Source organism: Ursus maritimus, unplaced genomic scaffold, assembly GCF_017311325.1.
Source record: "Ursus maritimus isolate PB19 unplaced genomic scaffold, ASM1731132v1 scaffold_26, whole genome shotgun sequence".
NCBI classification, from domain to species: Eukaryota; Metazoa; Chordata; class Mammalia; order Carnivora; family Ursidae; genus Ursus; species Ursus maritimus.
The window spans coordinates 29107742-29120440 of NW_024425119.1; the positions used below are offsets into that span (position 1 = coordinate 29107742).

The 12699-nt window shown below is 37.5% G+C and overlaps 1 protein-coding gene across 3 annotated transcripts in view; it reads left to right on the forward strand.

Annotated features, from left to right (window-relative positions):
* FGD4 (FYVE, RhoGEF and PH domain containing 4) overlaps positions 1–12699 on the forward strand; it is a 199591-nt gene that overhangs the window by 134283 nt on the left and 52609 nt on the right. For all 3 annotated transcript variants that reach the window (XM_008683468.2, XM_040642321.1, XM_040642320.1), the window contains 2 exons: positions 2938–3090; positions 9091–9274. In XM_008683468.2, the coding sequence (XP_008681690.1) occupies positions 2938–3090; positions 9091–9274 (337 nt within the window). The remainder of the gene's footprint in view (positions 1–2937; positions 3091–9090; positions 9275–12699) is intronic.

Genomic DNA, 12699 nt, shown 5'->3' on the forward strand with positions numbered 1-12699 from the left:
CCTTACAGGAGATGTGACCCAGCAAGCATACATGAGTAACCTAAAGGCAGAGGATTACAAAATGGGTAGGACCAGTGGCTGAAAAGATCATCGGTCCTCAGGAAGAGACATTATTTAAATAGGACCCAGTCCCTCACACTAACATAATGTAACTGTACTTGTACCTGTGTCTAAGATTAACTGTTTAGTCACTCTTCTTGGTAAGTTGGAATCGAAAAGCTAATATTAAATTTCTTGAATGGGTGGACCATCTGGTTACAGTTTTGGTTTCAGTTCCCTGTTATGCAATTGGCACCCAAATAAGAACTGTCTCCAAATGTAAGTAGGCTGAGTCAGTCATAAACACTCAAAAAAAAAAAAAAGTTACTTCGTTTTGCTATTCCAAGATCTTAGAAGATGAAGTATTTAACGAAATGGTCCTTTTTTTTTTTTTATGGCACATTTCTTTACCATGATGTGTTCGATCCAGAACAGTGGTCAGCAAACTTTTCCTGTAAAGGGCCAGATCGTACATATTTTTGGCTTTGGGGCGCCTGGTTGGCTCAGTTGGTTAAGCATCTGCCTTCAGCTCAGGTTGGGATCCCAGAGTCCAGGGATGGAGTCCCGCATCCGGCTCCCCACTCAGCAGGTAGTCTGCTGCTTCCTCTGCCCCTCTGCTCCTCTGCTCATGCAGGTGCGTGCACTCTCTCTCTCTCTCTCTCTCCCTCTCTCTCAAATAAATAAAATCTTTAAAAAATATATTTTTGGCTTTGCAGCCACAAATGGTCTCTGTTGCCTATTTGTCATTGCTTTTTTTTTTTCCTTAACCCTTTAAAGATGTGTTTTCGGTGTCTTTCACCATATTTTCATACTTTGTGATAGTGGCTAAAGTTTGCAGGCTGGTATTAAACAATGATCTAAAATCAGGTTTCTGGTTGTAGATTCATTGCCACTGACCAAAAAAAAAAAAAATCGTAAACGTGACTTTAATCCATTTATAAGAAATGGGTATGTAGTGGAAACCTTACTGCAGGCATTTTGGCACATTCACGGGAGATACTCTCTAATATGATTCTTGCAGAAAACCCATCATACCCTGAGAGTTTGCTATCCAGAAATAAATGGGCCTCGTTTCTAATTTCAAGTTATTTATTCAAGATATCTTTCGTTTCTAAATAGGTTAATTATTAAAGTAGTTTCATCTTTTAATATGTAATGTGATCTATTTTTCAAAGATTCCGTATAATGTTTCCTCATTTAACCCATTAGCTGCCTCCTTTTTATAGTTTTGTTGCTATAAATCACATTCTTGCTTTCAGTGCCTCGTTTTACAACCATGTTATAGTTTCTGCCTCTGATTTGGAGCTAAGCTCTGGCTTTTCACTGTTTCTGTCTCAAGGCCCTACTTCCAGACCCCAGCTGGTGGCCTTTAGGACCAGGAAGCCATCCTTGGGATCACTGTGGAACAGACATCCTAATGCTCCTAAAAGGCTAGTAGTTGGATATCATGCTACAGATTTTAGAGTTCTACTTTGCCTACTTCACATGGTTTATCTAAAAAGGTAGATAGGATCACACATTTAAAGATTTGAGCTTTTATTTCTTCTGTTTGCATTTGTCGCAGTATACTGTCAAGTAATCTGTATATCTTGCACTCAAACCCTTTGTTCCATTTGGCTAAACAGTGCTTAGTCCAGCTGGCAGCCTATTTTAGCAGAAGGGTATCTGATGAAAACCCATTTACTGTTGTAGCACTGGATTTCTCACACTTGTTGACAATACTTGGAATGGTTAATATCTTCTAAAATTTGTTTTACCAAGGTAAATTTCAAGGAGAACACAGAAAATAAAGCAGCATGTGCAGTTTTTAATTAATACTGTTTAATCAAAATAAAGGAATTTTTTTACTCAGTAAAAAGTTGATTGGGTTTTATTAACATTTCTTGTTTTGAATAATTAAGGCTTTTTATCTCTTATAGTTCTCTCTCTAGATATTTGGATTCTGTAAAAATAAAACTGTTTTTTAAACAGTGAAAATTTCTTAAATGGAATACTTTTATTTAGTCATGATAATATTCCTGGTAGAAATTTTATTTTCTCCTAAGCAAGGTCCAGTCTATTGTTAACCAGAAGTTAACAATCGGGTCTACTAGAAGAAAGGGAAATTTAATATGAGTAGTATAAAGAGAAAAGAGTGGCATATGATTTCTTAAAAAGTCTCAGAAAGTCAACAATTAACTTCTTATATCAGGAATTGAACAAAAAATTTATCTATTTTCCTACATCTATGTCTTAACAATGTATTTTAGTCTCAGTATTTTAGAGTTTTGAGCTATAGATATGACGGTATAATTTGTATAATCCTTTTTAAAAAATTGGGGTATTAGCTTATATATGTAGATCTGGAGTCTGAGTAAACTAGTGAGTGAGAGGGGCATGTGTTCGTTTCTCACTGAACGATTCTTCTAGAGTCTTTAGGTCTCTGTCATGTCGGTGCTTTCCTGCTTTGTTCTTCAGAGTCACTCAATGACTGGTGACTGTCTGGCTGCTGAAAGGAACACTTGCAACAGATGAATGCTGGGGCCCTCCTGTCCCCTCCTTCCCCTGTAGCAGCTGCATTCTGCCCTTTCTGTGGCCCTGCAAGGAAAGGAGGGAGAGAGGGGCGGGGGTGTGCCTATGTGCGTGTGTGTGTGTGTGCGTGTGTGTGTGCGTACGCACACGTGTGAGTGTGTGCAGCGATCTCTTGTCAGTATGCATTACAGGGTTTCTCAAGCACATGGAATGAGATCTTTCCCAAGAAATTCTGTCAAGGCCACCACACACGGGAAATGTATTGCTATGCTTAGTCTTGTATCTGTGATTGTTTTTGTTTAATGGGGTAAGAAGAAATTTAATTCATGGAACATAGCTGTGCTCCACCTCTCTATTTACCTGTCCTTTCTTTTTGAACTCTTCCAGGCAGCAGTACCTGCCCAAAGATCAATATAGTTCCACCTTGTTTGAAGAGAAGCACAACCCCACAGGTTGATCAGAATGTATGTAATGAAGAGGCTCAGGGAATAAATGGAAAAACGCCAGCGAAACACTCAGCTGCAAGTCCAAAGCCACAAGGTATGCTTTGTTTTTGGTTTTTTTAAATTTTATCTGGTTGGGTGTTTTGTTATTGATGAAGGCTACCCAGAAGAATGATAATGACTAAAAAAGAGTTTTAAGCTTTAAATGGGAAATATTGGGTGCATTTATTTTTTTCAGGGAAAAAAATCAGTCTCAGGCAGAGTTGGGTATTTGTTCTGCTAGAACACCTTACACATTTTTCTAATATAGTTCTTTTCTCATTACTGAAGTTTACGTGTCCCCTTAAGGGGACTGTGGTCACTTCATGCATTATGCTTGACCTAGTACATGGCCTGACTTACTATTTGCATAATAAATGTGTGACAAATGAATGACTACTGTCAGAAAGTCAGTATGACTTACTAGATGTCAGAGGATCTGTGAAACAGATAATTGTAAAACTGTGCTTAATATACTTAGTAAGAATGTGATTTATACTATTCAGGAACTGGGGCTTGAAAAGGCTTCTTAGTAAAGTCATCCACAGATATTAAAATAAATGGCCCCTCCATTCAAGAATTGAGCAGTCAACAAGGGGGAAAACAATTATAATGGTGGAAGTCTTTGAATGTTTTGTTCAGGGACCATTTCCTTTTAGCAATAAATTTCTAGTGAACTGGTTATTAGCTTTGGGGAGCACAAAACTGCAATTTTGATGACAGAGAGTAAGACCTTTGGAAACGTTAACACAAAGCTGAGCCCTACTGTGATTTAGTGTGTAGTTTCTTCCTAATAGATTTTTATTTGTACCAAATGCTGAACATTCAGCCAAGAAACAATACTGGGCATTTTCAGAATTACTAATACTTTGGAAAAAATAAATTTCTATTTGGTTTATATTGTATTTACTTTGGTCTCTTTCTTGTTCTTTGAAAGAAAAGTTAAAGAGAACACATCATAAAAGAACGAGTGTTACTCTTTAAAGTTCTTATGTTTTTAGGATTTCTGAAAGAGTCTTAAAGGCGCTTAAATAGAAAGGGGCTTAAAATAGAATCTGCCCGATTGTGGGACATTTTTCTTTTTGTTCTCACTACTAGCTATATTTGTGGTGCTATGGAGTAAGGCTATCAAGTGAGGTCAGATAATTGGTGATTCAAATGAATGACTCATTCATGAGTTTATAACCTTTTCTTTTGACCATATTCCTCCCTATATAATTGATATGAATATGAGCATAGAAATTTTTTTGATCGTGATTTAAGCTGTTCTATTTGCAAAATACAAAATTCCGTCTTGCTTATTAGACCTGAGATGACAAAGAGCAAATGAAGTAAGAATATAAAAAATGAATGCAGTTCAGTTTTATGTAATCGCCTAGATCACAAACAGGAATTTCAGTATTTATAAAGCCTTTTTTGGGAAGATGCATTACTTCATTGTTTTTCATAGTTCATTGAGATAAATTACACCAGTCCTTCCTGAGCTGCTGTGTGCCAAAATAATCATATTCTTTAGGGAGATAGCACTTGATCTTGCTTTGTGTTTGGAATTATATTAAAGTCAATATATTGATATTTAAATACATATATACTTCCTGTTCTGAATATGGATTAATTTATATAAGTTTACATAACTATAGGGGCTATTTCCAGGTATAAAATAAATGATTTAGAGAACATCGTACTTTTTAAAAGTACTCTCACTCATTGTCAGGCCCTTCCTTGGTTCCCCAGCTAAAATTTTAACCCCACTGTCACCTTTGACATTTCGTACTTCCTCATACCTACTTTATTTTTTCTCATTCATGGCAATCTGACCTACTCTATGTTTCACTCATCCATCTTAGTTTTTTTCTGCCTTTGTACTGCCAGTCTCCCGTGGCATTGCAGGCCTTCAGTAATACTTGTTGAATGACTCCCTGCTCCATAGCCACGTTTCCTCTACTTTGTTTCTGCTGTTCTTTGTTTAAAACTTGGAAGAATGTGTGCTATATAGAGAAAAACATTTGGGAAATGAGGCTACATCTTGGTTTTACCAGATCAACTGCCAAATAAATTGGGCACTACTTACTTATTGACCAAATAGAAGTGTTCCCCACCCTCTAGTGGAGAGAAGCTTACTTTTAATTTCTGCAAACCCTTAAGAGTATTTAGGTAACCGAGGCAGAGAAAGGAAGGGGTTATTAATGGGGATCAAGGGATTATCGCACTGATACCTTTATTCCCACTTCCTGGCAAATCCCTTACAAATTATGAATGGTGAGCCTGCTGAGGCTTCAAGATCCATTCTGTAATTTTATTTTAATTGAAGATTCTTATTTTAAATCAGTGTTCTCAACTGGAGATAATTTTGCAGCCCCCCCACCCCCACCCCATGGCCCGCACTTGATATTGTCTAGAGACTTTCTTGCTTGACACCACATGTGGCAGTTTCTAATGGCAGCCAGTGGGGAGAGGCTAGGGATGCACAGGCCAGCCCCCCAAAACAAAGAGTTATCTGACCTGAAATGTCAGTAGTTTAAGAAACTGATCTGGATCCTCAAAAGAGCTCGTAATTCAATCCTTTTTTTTTTTTCTCCTGTGGAGTGCTAATAATGTCATAGCTACAATTTATTTAGTGATATTTAAAAGGAGGGACAATATCGAATACCTTTATTAGTGATGATTATGTGGTAATATGTCTGAACAAGGTCAGGTTTGTATTTTTGTGTTTATTAGTAAGGAAGTTATGGGGATATAGTGTATAGCTTGGTGACTATAGGTTAATAATACTGTAATATATATTTGAAAATCACTGAGAAGAGATCCTAAAAGTTCTCATCACATGAAAAAAATTGTAACTGTGTGGTGATGGATGTTAATTAGACTTTGGTGATCATGTCACAATATATATGAATACTGAATCATATTATACACCTGTAACTAATACAATGTTAAATGGCAGTTATATCAATTAAAAAATACCAACAAGTATTTTTGAACAATTACGGTTTTTAAAACAAGGAAAGAGCTAAATTTTGGATTAGATAAGCTTCCATTTGAATCTAAGAGCCTGTAGCTTTTGAAATGGATTCCTTTAATAGTCAGAGCTTGTTTGCCTCAGCCTCAGAAAATACCCTAAAGCCTTGGAAAACAATGGTTTATTCACTTCATACCAATCCTACCCGTCAAACAAATAAATTACTGAGCAACTTCCAACATAAGTCTTTCTTCTTGTTCACCACTTTTAATATTGGCCTATTTCCTGCCATGCTAGTCATAACTCAAAATAACTTATTTAGCATTTAAAGCTAATAGTTCTTTTTCTCTCAGGAGCTTTGATCCACAGCATTCTCCATAGTTGTCTGTTTTGTAGAGCCCATGTACTATCACTCATCAGTCATTCAACTTTAATGTTTAAAAAAGTTTCATGAGGGGCGCCTGGGTGGCACAGCGGTTAAGCGTCTGCCTTCGGCTCAGGGCGTGATCCCGGCGTTATGGGATCGAGCCCCACATCGGGCTCCTCCGCTGGGAGCCTGCTTCTTCCTCTCCCACTCCCCCTGCTTGTGTTCCCTCTCTCGCTGGCTGTCTCTGTCTCTGTCAAATAAATAAATAAAATCTTAAAAAAAAAAAAAAAAAGATATATTCAGTGGAGGTGCTGATAGAACACCTAGGAGATGTCCAGAAAGCATTTGGAAATGTTGACCTCCATAGGGTAAAAGATCAGAAATGATGAGAGGGGGCAGGGGAGGGGAAGATGAGAGTCTTTTTTACTCATCAGTTCTGTTTTTTGACCAAAGCATACGTTATTTCCCCCGAAGGCAGTGTTTCTGACACTTTAGCCATTCATGTATCATCTTGAGATTTTTATCATATACATGTAACATTTGTGCTCTTTTATTTAAAATGTGCATATTTACTTTATTTTCCACTTGGATTATCTCCCTTGTGAGATGCCTTCTAACAGTACCCAATGCCCACTTTTATCAACCTCATTAAACTGTCTCCACACTAGCCTATGAACTCCTTGATGACATTAATTTGTTCCTTCATGTATTCCACAGATTTGCCAAGCACTGTGTACATGGTTACTGTGAATATATTTGTGATCAAAACAGACTTGTTTCTTATCCTCACAGAACTCCAGCCTTGCGGAAGAGAAAGCTTTACATCCAAACTATACTTAATATTTTATTTCTGGTTTATTTAATACTATTTATGACTACCTAATCATAATAATTTATTATAAGCACTTTGCAGTAAAAGTACACAATGCTATGAAACAGTTTGAGGTAGGCGTAACTGAGATGGGAAAAGTCAGTGGAGTTATCTCTGAGAAACTGGCTGATACATATCATCTTATTTGAGTCTTCTAAGCATCTCACAGTGTCTGGTATGTAATAAATAGCGTTCACTGAGCAAACTCTAGATGGATGAATTATAACAATTTTATAACAATTTTTGTAACAGTTTTTATAGAATTATAAAGAACACGCTCACTTCCTTTTTTGAATATTCTAATTAGGAACATTGAAATTATTCCTAATATTAAAACTGTTTTTTGGGGGGGGATATTGTCATAGTTGGCTATTTTGGTGTGTATTCCACACAGGAAATTTTTCCTTAAAATTAACAAATATCTCACTTATATACGTCGCTTCTTTCTCAATGGATACTATGTTTAACCATCCCCCCTGAGCATTTCTTGGAAAATAACACCATTTCCATAGAAAGAAGCTTGCCATTTTTTAATTGGGATTTTCTTCTTGTGTTGAAAGGGAATTAGGTAAATTAATTGTTATACCTGTAGTTTACTGTGATATGGGGTTTTTTTCCTTCTTTGTAAGAATTGATAACTCACATAGAAATGATGACATCTAGGCCAGTGAGCATCAGGCAAGTGTCACCCGAGTTTATAGAAGAGAAGAGATGACTGAAAACCAGGGTAACCAGCTGGGGGAAAATGGGGCATGTAATTAGAAGGAGACATGATTCCTTACCCTTCCTTGGGAAGTCAAGACAAAGATTTAAAAAAAGAAAAACAATTTGATTTGATTTGTTAGAACCAGTTATAGAAAAATGCGTGCATGTTATATAATCCTTTACCCAGGATGTTAATCTAAGAGGAAAATTATATTGGTTTTCAGAATTGAAGTAATTCCTGTACTGATGAAGCAAGCACTTAGGGCGTATTTTGTCATCTACAGAATTTCTCATGTTAGAGAAATTGTGTCGATTTTAGTATTTCAGGAAATGATTTGTTAACTGAGGGAAGGACTTAACTGCTAAGCAAATAATTGGTGGTGTATTAATGCAAGCCAACTATTAACATAGCAAACAATAATAATACAACTCCTATAACCCCCTTTTTCTGGTTTTGTGATAAGGAGCAATGCTGACAGAGGAAGGAACTAGAGTCTAGGTACCAGTCATAAAATCAGATCAGCCTTATTTCCTCCAGGGCAATCACTTAACCACTCTGAACCTTCATAGACCTAAGAGGTGAATAATGCTACTTACCCCAAAGGACTGTAAAGTGAAAAATTTCATCTAAGAGCAAATGAAATCAGGTGCTTTTGTTAAATGGGAAGATGCTATAGTAATTACTGTTGTTTGTTATTGTTTTGTTGGCTTTTATGTCTAATTTACTAGCTCTGGATTCTGTTATATTAGTTATTACTCTATAATTAGAAAATCTGTTTCATAACAAGCAGTGTATCCCTAGGAATTAGTTTCAAATTTAGTACTTTCTTTTCTCTATTTAGATGAATAACTGCTATGTTATCTCTAACAGCCATTGGAAGTTCACAGCAATGTGTAGATCTCTAGATGTTTAATAAAGCCATCTTTAAAATGACCTAAAATTAAAAGAACCACTTGAATCTTGGAGATGGGATTTCCACAGGACACAGCAGATGTCCTAGACAGAGGTCCCTTGGTTAAAATTCAGTACAAATTTGACAGACCCCTTTATAAAAGTTCGATAATGCTGAAAATTTTTGCACCCAGGCCACCAGTTTTATTTGTTTTGGAATACATATCAGTGAAATACTGAATTCTTTTCATTCTTTTTCTACAGTGCCTCCAAAGCCATTACATCTGCAGAACTCACCTTTGTCCAATAGACACCAAACCCCCAGGCATAAAGCTTTATCTAGTGAGAAACCAAGGATGGAGGAAGTTAAACCTGCCTCTGCTTCTTGTGTCTCAAAAGAAAAACCCAGTAAGGTATCAGATCTCATCAGTCGCTTTGAAGGAGGCAGGTAAGAGCTAATTTACAATGGGAGGAAGAGGAGGGGAGAAGAAAGCTGGGTTCTCTCTCTCTCTCTCTCTCTCTCTCTCTCTGTGTGTGTGTGTTTAAGATGATAGAGTAATAGATTTTCTAAATAGTGAGTATTTAATTCTACTAGGTTTGGTAGGCTTTTAGAAAAAGTAAATTTTAAAAATACTTAAACTTGCCCTAATATGAATTGTCATTTACTGTATATTCTCTATGTGCAGCGCGGTCTCTGCCGCCAGCTTTTTCATCACATTATGTGCCGTATAGATCAATAGATATGCGCCCTCATTTCCTTTGTATCTGCCTATGTCACGTTGTGTTACGCCTCGGGGTCATGCCGGTGGTAGCTAGATGTCTGGGTTGGGAAAGCAGGAGGTTGTCTCTCCTTGTTTCTCACTTTGCACGTTTGTGGCTGTAATTTCTGCCGGCCTGTGGCCTTCTTTCTGACCCACTTTTTATTTAACATCAGTCTTCAGTATCCATTCAGCCCCCATTCAGTCCCTCTCCCCACTCCCTTGTATCCTGCTAGGTTTTATGAGGAGACATTGCCAATAGCAAAATAAGTGCTAAGTTTCCATTTTGTATTTATTAGATATAATTTTATATTCTTTAGTCCTGTTTCAAAAAAGGTAGGCAAAATGTGAATTTCTCACTTAAAGGTAAAAATAAACTCCCATAAGTTGCTTTTCTCCTTTATGACCTCAATTGCTTTTTCTTAGAATTCCCATCACTGACATAAATAGAATTTTTTAAAAAATTTTTATCAGAAGGACTTTAATTTTATCTATCAGCAAAAGTCTATATTTAATTAAACAGTGTATATAACCTCCCTTTCATCCTTGAAGCCAAATATTTCCATTCATTCCGGTGTAATATTTGAGAATGGTTTCCCGCTAGGTGATTGCATTATTTATTTGCAGGATTTATTGTTATTTACATAGTGGATCATAGCTTGGAAATACTTCAAAAATCTTCTGAAATTGTGACCAAGTACAAAACTGCAGTGTCCTTCATTTAAAATGAGACTATATTTAGAAACAAGTTCTTGAGAAGAAAAGTAGTTCAGAAGCCTGTCTTCATTTTCATTCCCAATCAATTGTGGGAACTTGAGTCATAAATATTTAAACTTCAACGTCTCTTCCTCTGAAGTAGAAATTTTAATACGTTTGCTATCTTAAATTATAGTAATCTTTACCGGAATGATTTAATTCCACTTTAAATTTTTTTGTTTCTCAGGGCAAGTTGATTCAGTAGCACAAAGAGTCACCTTACCTATTTGCAGATTCTCAGGGCCATGTCCAATGACTGCATAATATCAGGAAGGGCTGGAGCCCTGACCCCTGTCTATAGTGCATACCAGGTTTGGGGGGAGCTGCGGGAATCCCTTAATTAGTCAGTATTGAAAAGGTTGGACCTTCTGATTCTCACCATGTTGGTAATCCACTGTTTGCATTCCTGTCCATACACAAAATGTACATAGTTTTTCCACCTATTAGTACCAGTTTTCTGTTACTCTTTCAGACTTCACAGATTCAAAGTCATTTTGACACTAAGTTTGAAGGTTGTATCTAAGGAGAGATGTGTTGTTTTAAGCAAACTTATTCTAAGTGCAGATAGAATGTAACATGAGCATTTTGGCAAATCTGGTGAAGGGGTGTTACTTGTAACAGAGTCTACTGCCAATATGAAAAATGATTATATGTTCTTAGTGAGGTATTGCCAGTAGGAACTGACCGTAGAAGTGTGGGAATGGGTTAGCATTGCGTTGAGTCTATAGGATTTGAATGGGAAGTTTATTTCCTGTTGCGTGATGTCCGTATGCCTATAGTATGTGTAGCCTTCAGGTTTTACCCCAGTTGTTGCAGCTTCAAGTAGCATCTTGTGGCATAGAGATTCAGCAGGCCGAGTTACTACAGTAAACTGACAGGGAGAGTGGGGTCATAGGTTACCAACTACTAGACAACACTATTAAGATTTTACCTGTGTATCAGAATTTGCAGTAATGTGGGGCGCCTGGGTGGCTCAGTCGTTAAACGTCTGCCTTCGGCTCAGGGCATGATCACAGGGTCCTGAGATCGAGCCCCACATCGGGCTCCCTGCTCAGCGGGAAGCCCGCTTCTCCCTCTCCCGCTCCCCTGCTTGTGTTCCCTCTCTCACTGTGTCTCTCTCTGTCAAGTAAATAAAATCTTAAAAGAAAAAAATTTTACAGTAATGCAAGTAACACTATTATATTAAGGTGAGTGATTTGAAGGATATATTTGGAGCACATGAATTTTATTTATTATATATGTCTGTATGTATTACTATGGTTTCTTTCTTTCTTTCTTTCTTTCTTTCTTTCTTTCTTTCTTTCTTTCTTTTTTTTTTTCTTTTTTGGAGTGTAAGAGAAACTAGTCTTTTTAACCTATGAACGATTTCCAGATTTTAGAAAAAAATAACATTTTGCACAAAATTGAACCCTGGTTTTTCCTAAGAATACGTCAAGGCCATCTGTTTTTCCTCACGGTCTGATACCCACAAAACAGCAGGAATATATGTACTGGTTCAACCACTGCTTTTACTGACCTCTCACCACCTTCTCTCTATCCCACCTCCATGCGCCTATCCCCTGGGTATCACTTATTACAGGAAATTCTTACCCTTCATCCAGAACAGTCCTTTCCAAAAATCCTAAGCAAGCCTAGTTGGTTCACAGGCTCTGCTGAGGATCTTTCTGCTGGGTTTCTGGACACTGATGTGGGCAAGAAAAGGAAGACCATGCCATTCAGATCTCCAGGGACTGCTTGAGAAATCATCTAGGCCAGGGGCGTGCTCCCCTAGAAGGCACATATTAACAGTGGAGTATGTGACACGTACTTACATGGACAACCACCAGCTCTTACATATATGGCATTTTCCCTGCCAAATTGTTCCTTCCCTTCCCGTGGTGCTGAGCTTACCATGTCTTTTGTTAACTTTCTTGCCAGCTGTGGTTGGTTATTCTCTGTGCTGTTCTCCATCCCAGACCAACAGTGTCTGGGAGGAGTAGGATGAAGGGAGAAGGTAACACCCATCTGAGCGCTGTCCATGGGCTGTGCTGCTGTGTCCTCGAGCCCGTAACCTCTGTTTGCACTGGGGAAGAGGTCAGACCTGGACTTCCTTCCCACGTTCTGTATGCAGGCTACTCACCTGCTCCTCATTCCCTCCTCCATGATCTAATATATTACAATGTGGGCTTAAGACCATGGATTTAGTCAGACTTCAGGGTCAGACTCTAGCTGTATCATTTCTTAGCCATGTGACATCACCTCATTATGCAAGTTTCTGAGCTTCAATTTTTCTGTTTTGGGGTCCTATTTTAGAATTATTATGAGGTTGAAATAAATAATATAAAGAATACCATGTATTTTCCTGCACTTAATAATAAAT